Here is a 24,461-nt window from a genome sequence, read left to right on the forward strand (position 1 = left end):
AATACATCATGTTATTAATACAACTTTATATAATTTGTTTCTTGTAATATTATACATGTGTATTGTGCTGTAACTACATAACACATAATTTGAGTGACAAAACATTGTATTGTTATTTTATCCTGAAAGATATTAAAACTTCAACGTTTATCATTCTCGTATAGATTATGGTCTATTTTATACACTTTGAATTTAGTGATGAATTGTGTGATATTCAATATTTGCCTTTATTCTTACAACAGCTTGGATCTGATATGTATATACATGTTTAAATGTATCAACTCAAGGTTTTTATACTCGTTATAAAGATATGCATACAATACAGTATAAATTATCACGTAGTTATTAATATGTTTATCATTAATTTTATCTTATTTAGTTTCACTTTTTAAAGTAAAACATTAATCGACTTTGATCGATCTTGATAGATGGAAAGGCAGACGAGCTCTTCTCTAAATACACAGCAGAGATTATTTTTCTTATATTAATAGTATCATAATACAATACACTCTTTTCTGTTCTCAAAATCGATCTATCACTATGTTTTTCTCTCTGTCGCTTCATCCTGGCTATGATTGTCCATACTCGTTTCTGATTGGTCCGTGATTTTCAATACGCTCCTCCCAACTCGTAAAATTGACATGCTGTAGTGCGCATGGGCGGGACTTGGCTGAGAAAGAAAATAACATCAAGAAGGTTTCTAAAATTCACACCATTATGCGAAGAAGCAAATATTGTAAAGGATTGGTTCGAATATTCAACAAAAGTGGTTTTTAATCGGCGGTGAGATATAAAACTTTCTTGTGTGATTTTTAGCGTTTCTGTAAATGTTTACTGTTTATTCTGCGATAGGTTATTTGGTTATAGTGCGCTAAGCCAAACTCGGATACAATAACTTTCATCAGTAACGTGAAGGAACTTACCGAAACGAAACCGACTCGTTACTTGAGGAAACAGAAAATAAATCATAGAAACATGCGAACATCTTGAAGATCTTATTTCTCAAACGGCTATATGATCCGGATTTCAAAACGGACTAACTGATTTTAACAGAATTCGAATCTCGAAACAGCAAAAGTGACTTTCTCAGCTGAAGATCAGGTTGGGTGTATGGTTAACTCGAGGTTCGAACCTCTCTCTGTCACGGTGGCGATCGAAAACCTTCCCATGATGCAGCTGTGCGCGGGATGTCAGGCGCCCATAGTTGACCGCTACCTACTTCACGTGCTGGACCGCGCGTGGCACGTTCGTTGCGTGCAGTGCTCGGACTGCTCATGTGCTCTGACGGACAAGTGTTTCTCGAGGGACGGAAAGCTCTACTGCAGAAATGACTTCTTTAGGTAATTATAATCTTAACACTTAATTTCAGGAAGGTGTATAATTATGTGGATTGGTGACATCCAAATTGTTCATATGAATAAAATCATAACGATATTTGTCGAGTTTACCACCAGTATCGCTGCTAGGTGGTTGTCTACAAATCATTAAAAACGTATGTTAAATAATACTACAGTTGATCCATGCTTATTTTACTTCTATTTAACTCTATTTAACTTCTATCATTCCTTATGTATATTGACCACATAGCATATTTATTGCCATATATACACTAAACAAAAGGCATATATTATAAGTTCGAATATATCAATATATAAATTAAAAAAGTAGACCTTTACTTCTGTCTCTTATTCATACAAGTCTCTTAATACTAAGTAGTTCATATTCATAATATTCATTAGTTTTGCTATTTGCAACATTTTTAGTCAATTATAGCCTTTCTAATAAACTTATTTGCCTATGATAAGCGAATATGTAACATACTTTTAAAGGGGCCCACATAAGTTTAAATACAACATTAACTGTGAATTCAAATGGCCTTATGGGTACGAATGTTATATGGAAAAGACGTTTAGTTTGTTATTTCTACACTGACAATGATAGTTTCATCTTTCAGGAAATTTTGCCCAATAGAAATCTAGCCAGAATTCAAAATAGTGTAATATTGTCATGTATTCTAAAATTAGAGCAACACCCCAGTGTCACAAAATAAAACACCATCTAATATCTAAATATAGCAACACTAACCGGAAACGTTATCGTTTGGACACTTTTTTATGTTTGACACGAGTCTGCCAGTACCAAAAATACCAAGAATCGTAAAATGGACCCCTGGCGTCTATTTTTAACGACTAAATATTAATAAAAAAACAAATGATGGTGTGTGCTTTAAAGATCTTGGCAAAAATATCTCGTTCAATTTCTGAAGTCTTTGTAAAGTATCAATTTTAAGCTTAAACAATTAAGTTCTAAAAATGTACAAAAAGAGGGGCGAAATCAATAAAAGATAGAAAGCATTGAAAGTTTATCTGACCATTATGTTATTCATTATTATAAAATATCCGCGGGCGAAAAAATATAATTAAAATTAGTGTACATATTAATTAGTGTTTGCGTATTCTAACCTTGATTTTCCGATTGCAGAAATAATGGCTTTTAAATAAAAAAAGTATTGATCAAACACCACTAGTCTATACTATTTGTTTATTTATTTATTTGAATATAATGTATTTGTAAATGATAAGATTGTTTTAACTCTGCAAATTGATGTTTAATTATTGTTTACCTATTTATCAAAATATATTTTTGGAAATTAATGTTTATTTGTAAAACATCAAAGAGAATTAATACATTTTATCGATTTTGATAATGATTCAAATTAACAAAGATGACTGCGTGAACTATAGTGAACAAACAAATGGTTTGTTTTATAATAATAATAATAATTATAATAATAATAATAATTATTATTATTATTATTATTATTATTATTATTATTATTATTATTATTATTATAATTATCATAATATCCAACATCATCGTTTTTGTAATTTGCTTCTAATCAACCACTCTTATATAAATATTATTACCATAGTAAATAATAATCAATACATGAATATATGCTTACAATTGATATTCAAGAAATTATTATTATTGCGGCTTTATACAACTTATGTGGAAATAATAACAATAATAAAGTAATTTTAAAATCTCGTTTCTGATGGTATTTTATAATTATAATATACGTATATTGAAAAATAGCGATGAGTTGTATTCTGATAAACTCAACATTTGAAACAGTGTGTTTATTGACATATTAGTAATCACTGTTTCTTTCATTTTACCCCGTTTCGCTGTAATAAACGAACGAAATCGCACACAGTGCTGGGATAACAATTACTTTATTTCCAGTGTGACGTCATTCTGCTAATATTTGGCACGATTTACAATTAAATATCAATTAATTATTACGCATTTACTTTTTATGAATTATGAGCTAGAATTAAAAGGTCAAAATGGTTTGTTTCACTTAAGATAGCAATATATTTCACCTCGTGAACACCAAACGGAAATATTTATTTCTCGTGGCAAAGTCACTCGTGAAATTTAACTATTGGACACTCCGTGAAATGCAGAGCTGTACTGGATATTGCTATATTACGCTGAAACAAATAAGTATTATATATTGATGCTTACTGCGTAATTCAAGCAGTCTCATCTCTTACCGACTATAAACATGGAATTGATAAAAATGCACCATTGTTTGTGTGATATTGTTTAAATTATAATATTGTTAAAAAGGAATATAAGTTGTTTTACATTAACAAAAAACACAACACAGATTGATCTACACGGAAATGAACAGTTATTGCATTTAATGAAACACTTAAATATGGATAACAAAATAATAAATACACACTAAATCAATTGAAACGTGTGGGTATGAGCAAACAAAACAAGTATCTATTTATTTACATCACAGTATGGAAGCGTATTTCGTTCTTCAGTATGGCTACGTATGTGGTGTTGTCCAGTATGGAAGCGTATCTTGTGGGTTGTCCAGTATGGAAGCGTATATCGTTTCTACTAATGGTGTTATCATGTGGTGTTGTCAACTTGTGTTTTGTCGACTTGACCAATTATAACACCACTCGTTGTCAAAGTTGTCAATGTCTACTGGTTCATGTATTACCTTGGTATGTTGTCTTTATTTTTTGTCGACAAATAATCTTAACACGTTATGTCGACATAAATTTTGCCACATCGACATATGTTCAACTATTTAAGTCGACAAAAATACAGACGGCAATTCCAGTCGATTTTTCTCGACGTACTTATTGACAGGTTAAGTCGACAAAAAACAAGTTGACAATTCAACACGATCACATCATTTGTATAAACGATATACGCTTCCATAGTGCAGTATCTTGAATATTTTAAGCGGCCGTTATGTTACAAATGACTGTGAAACGTCAACATTATTGACAGTTTGGGTACAAACTATATATTATGGGTACAAGCTGCTCTGTGTAACTCGGACGGGTTTTCTCCAATTTGAATAAATATGATTCCGAGATGTGAATAGGTCACAAACTTTTAGTTTCGCTATTTTAGGCGGTAAGGTCGGACTGAGTTGAGTATAATCTTATATTTTCTCTAATTTTAGGCGGTTTGGTACGAAATGTGCAGGGTGCGGACAGGGTATCTCCCCTAGCGACCTCGTGCGACGTGCATGCGACAAGGTGTTCCACCTGAAATGTTTCACGTGCATGGTGTGCCGGAAGCAGCTCTCAACCGGGGAAGAGTTATACATTGTCGGGGAAAATAAGTTCCTCTGCAAAGAGGATTATATTCAACACAAACTTGAAGGTAAGCACTTCCGCTTTTCAAATTGCTCGGGTTCAAATAGTCCTATGGTTGTGTCAGTTAGTATTTGCTAGAGGTTTCAATAGTCCGGATCCGGGTTTCCGGGTTTGTCCGGTATCTAACTTTGTGGATAGTATGTGGACAATGTTTGTTTTTTTTTAAAAATGAGACATTCATTCAACACAAACTTGAGAGTCCCAGTGCGAACCAAGAGCGCCTCCCATCTAAAATCTTCCAATTGAACATTACACCCCCCCCCCCCCCCCAAACCCCGGCTATGGTTAGAGCTTTATGTTTGTGTTTCTGTGAAAGTGGATACACGCCTGTATTTGCGCCCCTTGAGTACTCTTATATCAACCGCCACCCACAGAGCCGCCCCTGTTATGTTAAAATAAAAGGCTCTGTAAGGCTAAGCAACACATATATACTAGAAGCCATATAGTCAGTTTCACTAGATAACCAAAGACCCGTCAATGAAAGCAACACATAGCGTCACAAGACAGTGCCACATTAAAGTTTACCCATTTAAAATGATTTATATGAATATATCCATTATGCTAATAAATAAATGTATACGCTAACTCTCATAGATCATGCTGGTATTCATGGATTATTCAAACGAGATAATTCTTGTAAATTATCGTTACATATTGACTGGAGCTAAATTTGGTGTCGGGTATATCACAAGTGTTTATACCTTTAAATCAAAATTAAGCGTTTTAATATGTACGTTTTAAGGGAAATTTATCTTCCATATAATATTATGCGATGTGGTAAATTATATGAAATAGGTATACGGGATTTGATTGATGATTGTAATATTCGGTAAGTCATTAGAATATGGTTTCCATGGTATTTAATATATATATCTAATGATATGTAAAAACACCACACAGACGATTTATTTTACACGAACAACATCAAACAAAAATGATGTCATTGCTTAAAAAATAATAATTAACTTTTGCTTACGTTTACAGATTGTGATTCCATCTTAATCGTACGATCACTTTTTCGATTCAATTGTTCTGTGTAGTAATAATAATATTTTCGTAGAAGTCATATCTGTCATTTCAAACTCTTTTTTATTTTTTATTATATTTTTTGTTATTGAACGGAATTGAATTTAATTGAATTGGTCAGCTTTGAAATTCGTGATATTTTATTTTTGGGTCGTACAGTCGTTGAAACGATGATTTCAATATGATCGTACGCTTATATGAAGATTAAGTAAAAAGAAGTTCGTTGCTTTCAGAATGAATTGTAGAACGGCCGTTGTTCAAAATTGAAATTATATGAGCATCGGTACAGCACATTTTGTCAATACATTTGTGTTCTTCAATCCTTAAAAGGGGAAAAGTAATAGCCGACCGGAACCAGGAGATGGGCCACTGGCCTAATGGCCGCTTGCTCTTGCCACTTATTCATAAGACTTTAAGGCTTTTTTGTTTTCTCCCAATCATTACAAAATGCGACGTCTACTTTCAGTTTAGCGTCAGTTTTATTTGAACGTACCGACTTTCAGTACATGAAATAAAACTATGAGTGCACATGTTTTAAGAAGTGATTATTAACTTGTGGGACTAGCAATACTACATTCTATAATTTATGATTAATGGCAAAAATATTTTTTATCAATTTGTAATAGCAACCCTTAATGGAAATGAATTGTGCACTGCATTAGTGAAAGTATGTTTTTCCATTATTCCTATAGTGATGCCTTTTCATCTTCAAGTTTGTTTCAACTACTTTACAATTATTTAACGTGTCATAAATGAAATCCCATTAAATGCACATTCTCCTATATTACGCCTCTGCGTATTTTGTAATTTAGACCTGAAATTAATTGTAATTTCAAGTATCACTTCTATTATTTGTTGTGTGTTTTAATCGAGACATAATAGCTATGATTGGTACATCATAAAGGGCCTCACTTAATGCAATGATTGTCAACATTGCTGTATCAATATTCCAGGAAAATCTATCAATAACAAAACCGGAAGTTTGCATTCGTCATGGCTAAACCGGTTTTGAAAACCTCCCGTAGCGAATGTCGCGAAACACCTTCCGTACGGCACTTCAGCTATTTCTAAAATGTTGAGCTAGAACTGAACGCAAGCAGCTGGTCGTGTCAGATTGGAACAATGCAGCGCGCCGTGATCCCTCGAACCTTTCCGCAGCATTCCCCCTCCTCGATTAGAACAATCCGGTTGAATCGATTGTTGTGCCGTGTCGCGCTTTGACAATCAAGTGCACCCCCATTGACCGGTGCTCAATTGATTTTCGTGAAAAAAGTGTAAACCGATCCAGCATCATGAAACTCTAACCGAACTTGAAACGACTTGAGAACCTTGTTAAATAAATTGGCTAACTTTATCAAAATTATAACAATGTCAAGAACAACTCGATGGTTGAGAAAAGGAGAAATTTGCAACAATCGGCATCTAGACCTCTGCGCCCCAAACTTACAAGAATGATTGATCGCACTAAAACATCAATATTTAAGCTCATTAAATTGCTATTTTTCAAACTTTTTCAACGCCAGAAAATATGAACTACGCCTCTACTTCACAATCTTTCTTCTAACTTGTAACAGTGCATTTCACACCCATTTGTATTATCAAACAATGCAATGTATTCGAAAACGAAGTATCAGAGGCTACGAAACGAAAACGTAATCATTTTCTTGACACATATATCGCCAAGGTAAATATCACCGCCCATAGAATTAGGGTTAGGGTTAGCGCATATGGGGAACGTTGGTGTTTTTCAGTTTGTATCTAAAAATATAACATGTGCCCTCAAAGAATCTGAATAATTATGAATTAGAATACATTGAATGGTATTTTTTGTATGTCATAAAAAAGTACGGCTATTGATTCCTAAAGCTTGCACCTTGTAACCCGCGTCCTGACATCAGATATCGTGAACCGTCGAAGAAACAACATCAATACCAATTGTTTAATCCGTTTATTTTGCAACGATCTTTAAGAATTAACCCGATTAATCAATTTAGCACACACGTTTGATGTCCAGTGCGCATCGAACAATGTCGATATAAATTAAGTATGTTTCAATATGTTTGTCTTCCCTTATAAAAGGTGATTACTGGATTTATGTCGACAATTTAAATAACATACATGGAAATCGGTGCACACCCACTATTGCTTATTAATCGTATTAGACATTTATTCAAAATTTCAAATTCAAGTTGGACCTCAGAAGCCTGGCTATGAAAAAGAAATATTTCTGGTTCCATCTCAATTCTGCGAAATCCATGTCATCGGATGCGTCATAGAAATAACTACTTTCTTTGTAATTGGTAAAATCAAATCTTTTAAGCAGTTTTAGAGTCATGAAGTGAATTTTGGGGTCGTTGAAGCTCGTGTAAATAAGAACGACAAAACAGAACAAACTGATACGCCAAGCTGAAGAATGTCAAGAGGCGAAGTAGCAACATACCTATACGAGTTTGCAGAAAACGGAATTTTGATTTTTGACAAGGTTTGACAAGCGGTGCTGGAGCATTTGGAAGTGAATGCGTATCAGGTTTTGAAATCTTGAGTAAACAGTCCGCGTTGTCGGGCATTGAGCGAGGAACAATGGCCCCCGTCCCTCGAGGCTTGAAACGGTGTCGAGTTTCTTTCACGTCAGGATATTTGCACAAAAGAAAGGTCTTTCTTTGACTCACTGTCTGAATGTCACCGAATTTGGCAAGTTTCGTTCCATCCGGTGCCTTTTATGTAACTCTGAATTGTCACAGCGATTGCTAACACTTGTAAGTTCATTTGTGGAAGTTAATAGAAGCAAGTGTTTGCTTTCGTGGTTAGATTGTAAGTTGCACTGTTTAGTTATGATTTTTATGGTTACAAAATGGAATAATACTGTTTGCCAAGTTCATTCTCTTACAAAAACTACCAAGGTCGTACCTTGGCATATTACAGTACACTCAGGCGTACAAATCAACATACGGCAAGTGCTTAAATCTCAAAATCAGGAATAAAAATTCGGAAGGCTATATGACTGTGAACATGTATATGAAATCAACTTTTAACTTGTTAGATTTCATTGTAATTTCACTGAATGTTGGCATTTCACACAACAGGGTATCAATATATAATGAATAATGATTGTGTTTTTGAGAATACTTTTCACCATTGTTGTGAAGATAAGCGTGCATTTTCGACAAGTAACACTTATATCAAACTTATATTTTTACTTCTGAAACATACGTTTCTTAGCCGGAACTCGATGGGCATAAGCATAAATATTCTTTAGTTGTCTATGAATTTCGCTTTTTTGGATTGTATGAAGTGAATTGAGAATGTCTTAACCAGAACTCGTTGAACTTCAGAAAAACAGTTTTGTAGATGCCAACATCGCTTTTTTTGGATTGCAAAAATACAGACCAGCCTTAATGACGACGTCTATTGGCAATACTCACTATCCTAATGATGGCGTCTCGAATCCCCTTTCTAGTATTTGCGATCTTCTTGCTGGGTTGAAAGAACAAACCTAAACAAATACCATGAGTGGAATAGTGCGATTTTCTGAGTTCGCCATTCAAGCTATTCAGTGTGGCTAGGCCTCTTGATCGCTACTCAACGTATTGTGGCAAAATAATAGTAATACGAAAGTAAACATTCAAAATCGCATTTTCTTCATCATAGATTGTCAACCGAATATCAAGTAGCCTTTACCGTTGAGTCTTAAATTACACAATTTGACAAAAGAATTAACAGATTTGGGTTACAGTTTTATATGCATTTTGTTTGAATTTCTTACAGTGAGATAACGATTATGTATCATATGGTTTATTCGATATTTATTTAAATATCACAGCGGGTTCAGACATTGAATCCAATTTTATTCAGATTTGGAATAGCAATTAGGTTTACAAAACAATACCAGCAGAGCAGGTATGGACAAAGTAGCGACTTCAAAGATTTCAGAATTTAATGCTATTATTATGTCTCTGATTTTATGGGGAGTTGAAACTGTTTTATGCAGATCGAATAAATTTAACATAAATCTAGGTAACTGATACGTCAAATATTCCAAAAAAAGCTTTAGTTAAGATTATTTGTAAATACTCTATGGAGCTGACATACTTTTAATTAGTTTTCTCGGTAAAGGATTTTCACCACCGGTCAAATCGTTTGGGGATGTTTCTAGAACGGAACCGTATGAACCGCAGTGAATAACATACTGAACTATATTTCACATAATAACACACGTTTACCTGTTTCTGGCATCGAACCGTATGACATGTATGTTTATTTCATTGACCGCATCCATGTTTACCCAAAATAAATGCCTTATTTATGATGTGTCAAAAACAGCTCGTTTCGTACCCACACCGATTCGCCCATTAACGTTCATCACCTAGTTCTGGGATATTTATGTTCCGGAAAATTGAGGATCCCCCTGTTTGTATAGCCATTGTGCACGGGGTTGGACCTATTATTGACAATAAGTTTTTCGAAGGTAGTTCTTTAAAGTAAAAAACACTGTCAGCGAATTTATTAAATTATTTCTTTTTCTTTTTAATTCAGACATTAATTAGTTGATTTTGTCATTTATTTATAATGTATTTATAATTTATATATTTATTATTTATTCATTTAATATTATTTATTATTTGTTTTTTTTGTCTGAACATATGTATTAATTCTCTTTCTATTTACTTTTTATTTATTTTTTACAATCGAATACAACCATAATAATGATTGGTGTAATTTGTTACATTTTCTTGATTACAAATTAAACACGTATAATTTCAATTATTTTTAACGCGTTCCCTTAACGCGAATTCTTATCGTTTTATCACAGAATTCGACTCAAAACAGTTCTGTCTTTTGGGACCGCGTTCACTCGACTAGTGTTACTTCTCATGTCAATAGCACGTCAGAGTCATTTTACGACAACCGTAAACACGTCAAAATTCTCTCCGGATATTTTGCGACAACCGGAAAACGCCGGGATGGTTTTGAAATTCAAATTTTCGCCACAGTGGAACAATTATACATCAGCTCATCAATTACATTGCGTGTAGAAGGAATAAAACGAAAAACATAGCTCGGAATGTTGAAACTTAGAGAGGGAGTGAGGAAAAGAGGGGAAAAGGACGGAATTACATTGATCGTTGTGGAATCAGGGTCAAATGTGTCGACGAAGTGCAGCTTTAAGATAAACCCTCCCTTCTGCCGCATGAATACAAAATCCGTCGGAAATAAACTTAGACGCGTAGGAATATGCAAATTGCATGCAAATGAACTTTAAAGGGATATATTCTCAGGGTGGCATAATACCTTTTGTGCTGAATTTAGGCCGAACAAAAATATTGTTGTGGTTCCTGTTATATGCTTTAAACAAAAAAAGTTATGAAAACACCAACATGTTAGGTAGGTAAAAAAAACATTTTATTTTGGGAAATCATTTTATTGTGTAAAAGGAAAATAATCGTGGTACTATTTACATTTATCCAAAATATCGTTAGTCCGAGGTTTTATCCTGGTCCCAACGACTTCGGTTTAATGGGGTTTAAATGTATTTACACAGAATGTCATTAACGTTGCCAAGAAAAAAAAACAAACACAAGTTTACTATATCATATTTTACAAATAAGTGTGCCAAATGGTTTATATTTCCAAAAAATATTATTGTATTTAAAAACACATATCTTCTCTTTTTTACCAAAATAAATATTAAGGCAAGGGCTTAAACACAGGCTCGATCGGGTTACCAGAACCATATTTTACTTTGGTTTGGCCTTATTGACGTGGCTTGTATGCACTTCTAGCATTTTATCCCATGTGAACCAGCTTTATAGGAGAACCGTTCTATATAAGCCTGAAAGATTATACGAACAAACTCCATGAGAAAATGTGATTCTCTTGGCTATTCATGCTGTTAGGACCTAAACAATTGGTCTGGTTCGGGTTACCCGACCTTACTTACGGAAGAGGCGCCGATCGCACCCGGTGTTTCTAGTCCGTCGTTTTTGTTGTTGTTATTTTTTAAATGTGTTTGTGTGGTTTAGTTTATACTAATTTATTTTAAAGCCATGGGAAAGTACCCCTGGTGATGATAGAACCCACAACCTCTTGGGTGAGAGGCGGACACCTTTACCACTAGACCATTCTCACCCCTTTTTATGTGTTGTAATATGTAGTTTAAAAGGTTTTCTACTGAAGATTACCTTAAGTTTATTACCCAGTGATGTCATTGATAACGTTCTAGCATACAGACTTAAAAAGCCTAACCCCCAACTGTTTGTGGTCTAATGTAACCATAACTGCATAATTATTTATTGTTTTGGCCTAATATACAAAACGTTACAAGGAAAAAAAACAGAAATGGGGGATTTCTAGGTTGCGAAAACACAAACCCCACCAAAAAACTCAACATTTATAGCAGGAAACCTAGAGCGTTAATACAATATTTGCTTATGAACTGCAGCATGGACAAATTATTATTATTATAACTGAAAACGACATACAGTACTGCGTTAAGTACCTTCATGTGTATTTTTGTAGAAAAAGCGTAGAATTGCTCTCTATGGCTCATCAGCAAACTTGACGAAATGAAAACAATTTTTGACAAAGTTTTTCTTCCTCTGGCGCCGTCGATCCTTGGTTTTCTTGAGCTGTAGACTATCAGTTCCTCCGATGAACTAACGCTAGAGACTCTTAATGGGGTATAATTAAGAAAACTCCTGTAAAATATATGTTAATCATTAACTTTATTGCATTGACTGAATCTGCTCAGTAAACCCACTGAGTCCGATTCGGGACGTTTTGAAGATAGAAACGTCATCGATTGTGCAAATTAAACTTTTATTGACACGATTGTCATATGGTTTTGATAGAATGGGTTTGCGAAGAAGTTGGCGTGGTACGGTTTTGGAAAGTTGGGTAGAGTAAAAAACAAAATATTGTTGCTAGTTCGTGTCTCATAAGCGAATCATCAAAGTCAGAGTTGCAAATTGTTTTTGTCATTAAACGTATGAAATGCGTTATAAAGAAGGAAAGCCCAAACTGTGCGAGCAATAAACACGCTGTTAACATGATGTAGGCCACTATGGTAACAATAACCCCTGGTAATGCTTGCCACAGAAAATGGCAAAATGTACCTGCTACGATCATTCCAAACCACTAAAATGCCAATTGCCCGCAATGAAAGAACACAGGATTTGTGCCAACTCTCTCTTACATTTTTTTCGTCGTTGAGGATGTCGTAAAATACTTGGACTGAGCACCGAGGCCAAACAGACGGGTTCACATTGCACATAAATACCCGAAAGTTTTTATGAGCGGAACGGAAAGAAACGGAAAGAAATGCGATAAAAATGTGCCAGAAAACAAAATGTATGTTTTTCTAGAACTAAGCACGGTTTGGTAAGAATGCAGATTTCCCAGTAATTGTGATGATATATTGGTCGGGAGACACTTTGAAAACATATTTTCCATGATTTATCTGTGCGCCTAGCAATGACAGTCATGAAAACACAAATATATGGGTAATGGGTGTTATTCTTGTTGAAGAGTCATTCATTGTTACCCAAGTTTGTTCCAACGGCTGTCAGTATCCTTGTCAAATAAATAAGCAATTCAACAATCTTGGTCGGGAAAATATGATAAATATGTACTACAGAAAAACCTCGTTGGCTCGAACTACCTGCAACCGGCGAAAATACCTCGAGACTCGAACAATTAGAGCCAAGCCTTGAAGCGGGAATGCTTATCTTCAGTTTAAAGAAATCGGTTCTTAATATCCAGTTCGAGCCAACGATGAATTCGAGCCAAGCGAGTTTAAGTCAAGGGGGTTTGCGTGTACTAAAAAAAAAAATATGTCGTTGAAGTAAAAACAAATCCCATAAATTCAGAAGGGAGGCTCAGAAAATTCTCAGTTCCTTAGAATTTTAATGTACTATTTTTCTGCTCTGCTATTTATCATATTGGAAAACACTATTAACTATTGTTTTCTACGCTATTTATCAGTTCAAATGCTCATGAATTATGTTTAATTATTGGAATTTAATACTGGCGAAACCAAACCAAACCCCAGAGAAACTTCAGGGATATCCGAAAAACTGGATATCTTACGATAATACTTGAGATTTGCGGAAATAAAATAGTGAAAGAATTTCTCTCGAGCAGAAATTAATACAATGCACAAAACAAATACAAAGATCATAAAATAAATTTATAAATATCAACAAACATTTTTGCTAAAACTGTGAACAATGGAAGATTTAAAGTTATGGAAGATACAGAAAAAACAAAAAACAAATATTGACATTGTCGTTAAGGAAATTTTAGTATTTAAATAAGAAGCAAAAATATAATATCTAAACAAAACTGATCTTCAATGTTTAAGTTAAGTTAATATAATTGAATTGTTTGTGTATTATGCTTTATAATTTTATATATAAATGTTCCTTTCGATTCAGGATCGGACGATGAGGAAGACTGTATGGACTTTGACAGTACCCTCGACAGTCAAGATGGCGTCCTTGAGAAAAACTTGTTTGCAGACGACAATTGTCACGTGAAAGCTGGTGACGTCACAGAAATTAATCATAACGAGACTGTCATAAAATCAGAAAACTTACTCTGTCCCTCAAATGGGTTGTTATCAAACCAGAAACTATCTGGAAACGCATTGTCTCCGACAACTATGGACAATAGCTTAGTGTCTGACCAATTATCAATAAAAATGGAAGGTGGAATGAACGGTCTAAGTGAAAATCTACCCTCCTCACCGCATAGCCCGGATATGAATTTAAACTGCGGGACCACGTCAGGTCCCGCGAGCGACGAGAGTGTGGATATCAATGACAACATTTCCTGTAGTGACGCGAACGAACTCGAAGCCGACGGAAATGACGCCAACGGGAACCATTCGGGTCCCGGAAGTAAGCGCCGTGGTCCGCGGACCACCATCAAGGCGAAACAGCTGGAGGTTCTCAAGGCGGCTTTCAACGCGACGCCAAAGCCGACACGTCACATCCGGGAACAACTGGCGGCGGAGACTGGCCTCAACATGCGGGTCATACAGGTAGGCACTTCCGGATTATCGAATTACATAAAATAATCTTTTTAAAAGCTTTCTGGTAGCAAAATGCTTTTAAGTGTATTACATTTCTCTATTGAACGATTGTTTCAATATTTCATATAGCTACAGGTTTTTCATTTCAAAAGCATTTCCGAAATTGTCTGGCACTTTTAAGATACCAGTTAGAGATTAAGAGACCTCGACATTGCTATTGCCTTTTATACTTTTTTAAGTAACATCAAATTCCATGTTCAGAATGTTTCTTAAATGTGTGGCAAGAAAACACAGCTGGATATATATAGTCACCCACTCCTTATGTTCAAACTCAAATGGCATGTTCAGTATGTTTCTAAAATGTGTCGCCCAATACACAGCAGGGTATTGTCACCCACTGCTAATGTCGAGCATGTTACATTGGCTTCTGTTTTTCTTTTTAAATTCCGACCACCAAATGTTGCAAGTTTCTGAAACGGTACACCCCATGTGGACAGAAATTAGAAATTTATGTCGTCGCTGAAAAACATAATTCATGGATGAATCAATATACCTCCGACTCACTCTGGTTTTATGAAGTATACGAAAATGGCAACTATCAAAAACAAATTTGTCTTTAAGAACGGACATTCGCTTTGCACTAATGCAATTAGGTAAATTTAAAGGGTAGCTCGTCGCTTCTCAGGGGGAGGATGTGTGGTGACGCTGGCAGTCTCGGATGGAGATTTTTTCAGATCATCCTTCTGTCTATTTTCTATTAGGGCAGGCTAATGATGTATGAGGGATTAACATCAGTGCTTAAAAACTGTTTTGCTTCAAACAGCTTAATGTATCTAGTCATCTTTTTAACCATTTTTCGGACAGGCTCGACTTACCAGTAAATTACTTTCGTTTATGGTTTGATTTCTATTATTTTCTGGCAAAGACGCCTCAGACTGCTTCACGAATGGTTAAAAGTTTAGTCTTGACTAAAAATAAAAAATAATATATATAATAGTAAGTTTTTAGTTTTAGTTTTCTAAAAGATTAGGTCGGCAGGTCCGGTGCAGCTTGGCGTCCACTTATTGTTTAGAAAACCAAAATAAATGCTAAAAATTATATCTAAATTATAAGTGTTCGGCGCGAAATGCGTTGACAATGCTCTATAGTATAGCCAGTGGGCATGTTCATACTTCTTCATAACTCGCTTAATAAATCGAATTTATGACTAAATAGTAATTTGGTGGTTATATTCGTAACTTAATGTTAAGGATCTTTGGTTTTCAGACCTCTTCTAAATGATTAAATGTGTCCGGCGATTTCACTGGCAGAGGAATGAGCCTAAACACTAATGCACCTTTGTTATGTAATTTCATATAAGATCACATTTTATATTAACATTAACAAACTTGATTTGATAATATAAATATATCATAACTCTGTAAAACTAAGAGAAAAGAACACAAACTCACAAATAAGCCAACCATTGCCATAAAAACATGACCGGATCCCTATTTTCGAAGTTAATATCTATAAAATAAACACAAAATTAGGTCGTCCAATTATGCAGATGTAGCAGCGTGAATATTGCTCAGCCCTGCATAGTGAAAACCAATCATCCTTACACATATGACGAAAATATTAAGTCCAACGATCAGACAGTTCACTAAGATGTTACTGTGGTATTTTATTAAACCAGTCATGTGTGGAAAATCGACTTTGACGCTTCTAAAACAGAAAATATCTCCGAACCACTGAAGCAGCGTGTTTTTCTCGCCTCCCTGTCTTGCTTTTTATTTTATCTTTTGTCCTATTTCGTCTTTTCGCCTATTTCGTCTCGCGCTGACAAAAACCTCTACCGTAGTATTTAGAATGGGTGGGAATCTATTTTTAATATGAAAATGAAGCGCATGGGTGGTAGATATATTTTAAATGTTTTATCGTCACGTGACATCATTTGAGGGAGAAATGATTAATCGCCTAGCCGGTAACATGTGTTAACAAATGCTCTTTAGTGTAACAAAATTGCATCTAATGATACGCCGAGATGTGTAATTTAGAAAGCCATAACTCATTTTGGAAATTGAATTCCTTAGAGATTTTTTTTCAAGACTGTATTCTCAAAAAGTTGAAGCAATTAACTTTCATAAAGAAAGTAGATACCTTGAAAGTGCTATTAAAATCACCGAAGTGCATTCGGCGCTGGAAAAGCAATGAAAATGAATCTTCTTCTGTAATATATGATACATTTCATCTATCGATATATTGTCAGTCCGTGCTTTGATTTAGGAAAACGTATTTTGAAAGAAAACAATGCAATCAAAACAACGTTTACGCAAAAGAAAATGAACTTGAACGGTAGATAACGGTTGGCAGTCTTCTTTATCTCGGTAAACGTCTGTAAAGATCATTACCTGATATGCGGTCTTGCTCGGGTAGACGCTCTATGTAAGTATGAAGAAAAAGCACCTATTTTGCACCGATCTCTCTGGGGTAACCAAAACGCTTGATAGCCCAGCAGAGACTCATAGAAAATGATAACAAAAGCCATGTAGGTAACACTGATGCCTCGCTTCACGTGATCAAAGACATTGAGAGACACTGTGAAAGTCGATATTTTGCTAAAATGCAACGAATCAAAGAACATCTCAGCCGGAATGTCGTAACCCACGTGGATTTTGACTCGGTGTAACGAGACGCTTCGCTCACCGTGATGAGATGGATTTCCCAAATGTTTTCCTACCCTCCCCGCTGTTTTCCCCCGTGGTAGCATGACCCGGGACTCAGTAATCTGCTACCCAATACCGCTTGAAACACAACTGTTTGGGAAAAACTCCTCACGGCTCCTACCTTGGGTCACAATCCCAAGTACTTATGCAGACATGCAATTTGCGGAATAAAGTTCGAAAGACGAAGAAAAACACTTAATATTGGATGTCCTCATTGCCTCCGACTGTTATGTTGCAAAACATTCAAGTGCAATTACGTTTTTCTTAGAAAAATGTCGTAACATAACAATAATACTCAAACATTTTCTTATATAAAAAAACACACTCGCAAAACAATGTTATCAATTCTTGCTCTCGACATAAAAGTAGTTTTGGAGAATTATGTGTATTGGTTAGTTCTTGGGTTCATTGAAAGACGAGGGGACAGTTTTAGAAAGACGGCGATTTTCTTGCATCCCTGCTGTCTTTTAAACTGCATATTGCTTGATGCAGCATATTTACGGCAGTAAATTTACGGTAATTTAACGCCATGCAGGTGTTAAGCTGTTGGTAAATACTTATTAAACTATCAAAGTGCCTGTCTGAGCATTGTAATGACCAGTGATTACCAGGGCTTGTTATTCGGGCTGGTAATAGGGTAATCACCGGTTAACACATAGGGGGCGTGTCAAAACCCTCCAGCCTTGTTGGTCTGTTGTCATTGCTGGTAAAACTGACATCGCCTCCAATTTTCGTCAAAACTGGACATTAAGTCGGGAAAAATCCTCAAAAGTATATAGTGGTCGTAGTAGCCCTATTTTAATAACTTACGTGAGAAGCATTTCTGCAAACATGCAAAGCTATATTCATGTCATCCATCTAACTCTTCAATAAGTAGCATCCATTAATCAAAACCGTTACAATAACTCCGATGGTCAGTGGTCTTTCTATTAGATACACTGGCCACTGGTCGCCATGTGCGGCTAAATCTTTATTGCTCGTTTTCAAATTGCCGAACAGATGTACGGGTATTAATTTTCTATAAATGTTAACCCCGATGTTGACCTGACCACTACAAAGTTGTCCCATCGTAAAACAAGGAGATTTATTGCATGCCTTTGTTTCACGATTTTGTTTAAATTTGTCAGGTTTTACTTTAATTGGCAGTTTAGGGGTTTGCAGGTTAGGTTTTTATTGCCAAAATAAAATGTAGTGCCACCACTTTCTCTTCCACCACCACCACAACCAACACAAACTACACCGCCACTCACTACACCGCCACCACTATCAGCATCAGTATATTCGCCATTCTGGGGATACATTAAAAATAACAACAACAATAGCAACAACAACAACATCCAGAGTTTACAATGTAAATAGCAACAACAACAACGAACGACAACAACAACGACAACAATAAGACAACAACAATGAAAAAGTTGCTAGACCAAAGAGCTTTATTGATATCGAAATAATGGTATATTAACCATTTCTTTAAACATATCTCCATAGGAAATCATTCTTAATTTTCTTTGCCCACAGGTCTGGTTCCAAAACCGTCGGTCAAAGGAGCGGCGTATGAAGCAGCTGAGCGCGCTGGGAGCCAGGCGACACTTTTTCCGGGGACCCCGGCGCCGTTCAATGAGGGGAGATATGGATGAAACCGAGATGATGGCACCAAACTTCGGCTACTTTAACGGTAGGAAACCAGTGTTTTAATAATTGTGTTACACTAGGGATTATCGGACTGTCGGGGTGGCATTAACGGCGTTGAAATGAACGCTTTAGGGCGAAGCATGTTCAGTATATTTTCAACTGAAAATTAATATTTTTTGTAGTCAAAACTACGACTACGAACAACTATTACTTGTCAATGTTGCATGGACCTCAAATGCATTTACCACATCTAAATTCACCACAATTGGTGCTTTAATCAACCTTGGTGGCCATTCATTTATTACAAGATACCCAATCCCCACCCACGCCAACTTTAAATTATGTTATCTTTCTTGACATGATGATACAGTAGTTAAATTTACTGGGAGAAAGCGGTCCATTTTGGTCGATGTGTATAATTAGACAGCCATTTTCTCCTAGTGGACAGAAACTAGCGTAACAGGTGAATCCATAGGCTACCGTTGATTCCCGCTGCGCGAAGACCATATTTTTAACGTTTAAAAGAGAAAATTTGAATAAACTTGGCCAAAAATGCAAATGTTGAAATCGTTGATTCAGGATTTATACCTTTTATTATGTGTTTAAAATATAGATGTGTTCCTTTACATCTCCTTTTAAACACGCCGATTCATTGTGCTGGATTGGTCCCCAGTGGCGTTATGGTTTTCACTTCACGGCGGGGAACCGTCATACGACCAAAAAATGACAGTTTTCGATTGTCGTAAAACGAAATCCAGTTTCGCTCATTGTCGTAAAGTGTGAAGAAAATCTGCAATGATGTTTTATTCTAGGGAGTAAACAGACGAAAATTTATAGTATTCTTTTCAAAGTTGGCCCATACACCATGGTGTTATACGTTTTCTTGATGTGTTTCATATAGCAATTAATAAGTTTTATGCGGCCATTATTGAAAGATATTCACAGAAATGTCTAAAGAAGTTTCATAAATATTTGGGGGTTAGCCGGTGTTTAAATTTTACGACACTAGAGTTAATGTTTTGACTGGCGACAGGACTTATGAAAATTAATAACCATAAATTGGATTGAGTCTTTGATCGGCGCGAGTTATAGCACCATCAGTCTGCAAGCGTGCAATATAGCGCAGAGATATATATTTATGATGCGCTGCGCATGATGAACATGAAGTGTTCAAATTGATGACATGAGTTACTTAAACGACCGGTGGACCCTCCCTTTTGTATTAAAGACACCCTTCGTAACACTTTTGTCTTTTATACACAAAGGTTCCAGGTGCTTACAGACCCATTTCGAATTTATTCCTTCTTTTGTTACCATGGTATAAATTTAGCTTCTCTTATTATGCTTTGTTTTATGTGAAGCAGCGTTTGATAGATGTTGTACTATTTATTTTAATGGCCGTGATAACGGTTATGTGAGCATTTTTTCAAGAATTAATAGACCATTAGCATTTATTTGCTTGAGATATACACAGTATGAGAGTGAATTTTTACATGTTGCATCATTTTCCTGAACTGTATACAAAAAAATAAAACCGTAACGTTAAATTGTTAGTTATATTAATATAGTGTGCTTGTATAAAAGTACACAACCTAGTGTCACCCAGTAAAGTTTAGGAATAATTCAGAGCTACCTGGAACTGAATTTGTGCTTGAAAAGCTATTGACTATTGATATAAACACTAATTATAATCGCTATTGTTATGTGGATGACGTTGTTTATCGGTTTCTCATTGTTAAAAAAATCCCCATATTTCAGAAGGTGATCCGGAGATGTACGGGAATTACCAGCCGTACCAGAACTTCTACCCTGGCCCCGGGCCGGAGATGGGACCGGGCAATATGAACTACATGGTGCCCAATCCCCGAGCAACACCACCCCATATGGATCCAGGGATGATGGGTTCGAGAGGTAAGCGAGTTTTAAACTCATTCACACTAATGTAGCTGATTGATTAGTTGATTGGTTTGCTGGCAGGCAGGCTGGCTCACTTGCTCGCTAATTCACTCACTCAATCAATCAATCAATCAATCAATCAATCAATCAATCAATCAATCAATCTTTAATTCACTCACTCACTCACTCACTCACTCACTCACTCACTCACTCACTCACTCACTCACTCACTCACTCACTCACTCACTCACTCACTCACTCACTCACTCACTCACTCACTCACTCACTCACTCACTCACTCACTCACTCACTCACTCACTCACTCACTCACTCACTCACTCACTCACTCACTCACTCACTCACTCACTCACTCACTCACTCACTCACTCATTCATTCATTCATCCATCCGTCTATCCATCCAACCATCCATCGATCCATTTATTCATTCATTCATTCATTCATTCATTCGTTCATTCATTCATTCATTCATTCATTCGTTCGTTCGTTCGTTCGTTCATTCGTTCGTTCGTTCGTTCGTTCGTTCGTTAGTTCGTTCGTTCGTTCGTTCGTTCGTTCATTCATTCATTCATTCATTCATTCATTCATTCATTCATTCAATTCGTTCGTTCGTTCGTTCGTTCGTTCGTTCGTTCGTTCGTTCGTTCGTTCGTTCGTTCGTTCGTTCATTCATTCATTCGTTCATTCATTCGTTCGTTCATTCATTCATTCATTCTTTTGAATAAAATGCATACATTAATCAATAGATAATAAGTAAATAAAAATAAATGTCAGTATGTCAGTCTATCAATCGAATCAATGTCAATTAATCAACCAGTCAGTCAGTCAGGAAATGAATAAATCAATCCATTTAGTTTTTTATCACGATTAAATGTACATCATTTCTGCTATTGTTTGCTCATGCTATGATCGTTTGTAATAGTTCTTGAAACACTCCCGTCATATCTAGCTATAGTTTTTACTGACATAAAACTGAAGTTTTTCGATGATAAATTATAACATAAACATTTAGCGTGTAGTGTGCATTTGTTGCTAAATGAAAAGCATATCATATAGAACTCTTTTGTGCTATTTTCGATAGGCGAGAAGGCACGGCGTGCTTTTCAATGATGAAAATTCTGCGCAAACATTGCATGTTCGGATAATTTTTGTGTATCGGGAACCTTTGAAGAGATATTTATATAGCCTCATAATGTACATTAGCAGATAATCTGTAGATGTTAAAATGTCTGAATCAGGGTTGGCACCATTTATAATGGCTGGAACTAAGCATTATTATATATACGTCGACTGTTCTCACTTGATAAAATGTATAATGTTTTGGGAACAAAAGTTTAATGCCGACATTAGGGTCATTTTCGTTTCCTGTAACAAGTTCCGTTCTGAAAATTTTGTTTCATGTTTAAGCTTAGCACTGAAATAGATTTTTGAATAATTTTATAATACCCGAAGAATTTGTTAGTCAATGTTAATTTCTTGTACTGAAACGGGTTCATGTTGCTCCATAAATAAGGTACTTCGGAAAATAATCACCCATCCATAAGATAATATTTGCATAAGTAATTTTGAGAACACCCCTTAATTTTACGACATTCTTTTTTCAGTGGGAATGGTTGGAGACGGTCCCTACATGCACGGTGACATTTTACCCCCTGCTTCATCACCCGAGGTTCTTCAAACCCTTCACCCAGACGACCAGTATTTAACCAACGGACCCTGTCGACCAATGGGAGTCCCTTTCTCGTCTGCACCGTCTTCATCATTAATGTCATTTCAAATTCGACCGGAAATGACGTCAGAAGTTTGGGGATGAGAGATATCAAAATCGTCAAAAAATGGTCCATAAATGCACCGACATGATATTTTGCTTTATGACTATCGACATTTTAGCAGAAGGAGCATTGCTTACAAAACACAACATGTTGTTGTCAAAGCTGGTTGAAACAGCCGACAAATAAACACCTTACCCTTCGAAAACCGTTACTGTGTTCCTGATTTGTGTAGGAAGAATTAACAACAGTGTGACGTAAAAAGCGACGAAATCAATATAATGAACATTGTACGCACGTTTACGACATGTCGTAAAGCAGACAATGTCGTAATATTGTGTAAATTGCTCACGACAGCGACAAATTTGTCGGACAGAGTGCATTTTCCATTGACAACAGATACTTGACTGTGTGAAACTGTTTGTGATATTTCTTGTTCATTCTAAAAGCAGAAGTGTGCTATTCTTTAACGACTTATTTATTGTTGACATTATTGTAATGGACGTTCATATTGTTCTAAGTTGTGTGTATACCTTTATTTTCCATGCTCGTATAGGTGTTGTTTTCTATGTCAGAAAGTATTAAATCCAAATTGTGTTTAACATATATTACACATTAAAAAATGGCAGAAATGTGTTGAATAGGTTTCACACATATATATTTTTCATTTTAAACTGAACTTGGACCATACGCATATGAATATTAAAGACGACTGATAAGCCATTTGGCTTTTTATATGTGGCCAATTGTGAAGTGTATGGAACAAATCTGATACGGTTGTTATTTTGCTGTTTAACATACCGTGCATAAGTTTTGCATTATCATTAAATACATGTTCTGTTGTTTGATTGTGTAATTGTTTAATGTTAAAACCGTTATACAGTATAAGTGTGGGATCCTGATTTCATTTCGTGTACACATGAGGTTTATTTTTAAGAGATATATTATTTATGAGAAATAAAACGTCAAAATCCATTTCTGTGTTATTTTATTTCATACTTTCTCCAACTTTGCAGATGTTGGTTTTATACTTTCACAAGTACGTTTTTTTCAAGGTCAAACAAGGTTTTTGCATTATTTTATCGATATAGTATGTGTATATTCTTCCTCGATACATTATTAAACCCTTTATAAAAAGGAATCAAAATTTCACATTATTTTTCTTCGAGTACCGTAACCTATTGCCATGTATATCCATCATGGTAACGGTGATTAAAATGACACTTGTATTTCAAATCAATACATACACATGTATAACAAACCTTAATTTTGAGTGATAAAAGTTGACACAACTGTGAAAGTGCAGCTTTAAGAACAGAAAACATTAGAACAGAGCCGAACATATATAGGCTAGTCAATGGAACAAGTTAGGTAGAACTAATTGCAACAGAATATTTGTTCACACTATGCGAAATAAGTAACAGTTATGTACATTATATAAAAAGTCCTGCTCATTTTGATAGTCAATAACCCGAGAAAACGAGTTTGAAAAAGAACAAATTCGAAGTTTTTAGGATGTCGCTACCGGAACGCCATACTCGGGATAATGTTATTGTCACGCGCTGAATATGTTGACGTCATCGTAAAAGTATCATAACGCATAAGTTAAACTTGTTGAATTTATATCGTCTTCGTTACCAAATATTTTAGAACATATGGATATATATTTAAGCCAAT

The 24,461-nt window shown here is 35.5% G+C and overlaps 1 protein-coding gene across 2 annotated transcripts; it reads left to right on the top strand.

Annotated features, from left to right (window-relative positions):
- Positions 1 to 726: 726 nt before the first annotated feature.
- Positions 727 to 23,759, top strand: LOC128231734 (LIM/homeobox protein Lhx5-like). Of its 2 annotated transcripts, XM_052944875.1 has the most exons (7): positions 727 to 1,340; positions 4,505 to 4,707; positions 14,159 to 14,766; positions 18,987 to 19,143; positions 20,859 to 21,011; positions 22,620 to 22,853; positions 23,142 to 23,759. In XM_052944875.1, exons 1-6 carry the CDS (start codon positions 1,111 to 1,113, stop codon positions 22,826 to 22,828), a joined length of 1,560 nt encoding a protein of 519 aa, XP_052800835.1. In that variant the 5' UTR covers positions 727 to 1,110; the 3' UTR covers positions 22,829 to 22,853; positions 23,142 to 23,759. The 2 variants fall into 2 exon arrangements, with proteins under 2 accessions (XP_052800835.1, XP_052800834.1); XM_052944874.1 differs by having other exon boundaries at positions 22,620 to 23,759.
- Positions 23,760 to 24,461: the final 702 nt, after the last annotated feature.

The sequence above is a fragment of the Mya arenaria genome, chromosome 4 (genome assembly GCF_026914265.1).
Source record: "Mya arenaria isolate MELC-2E11 chromosome 4, ASM2691426v1".
NCBI lineage: Eukaryota > Metazoa > Mollusca > Bivalvia > Myida > Myidae > Mya > Mya arenaria.

Bases quoted from the DNA above. Each gene is read 5' to 3' on its own strand.
- LOC128231734 (XM_052944874.1), top strand. From the start codon at position 1,111: ATGGTTAACTCGAGGTTCGAACCTCTCTCTGTCACGGTGGCGATCGAA. The intron at 4,708-14,158 runs GTAAGCACTTCC...CTTTCGATTCAG, and splicing joins TATTCAACACAAACTTGAAG to GATCGGACGATGAGGAAGAC. The intron at 21,012-22,619 runs GTAAGCGAGTTT...TTCTTTTTTCAG, and splicing joins AGGGATGATGGGTTCGAGAG to TGGGAATGGTTGGAGACGGT.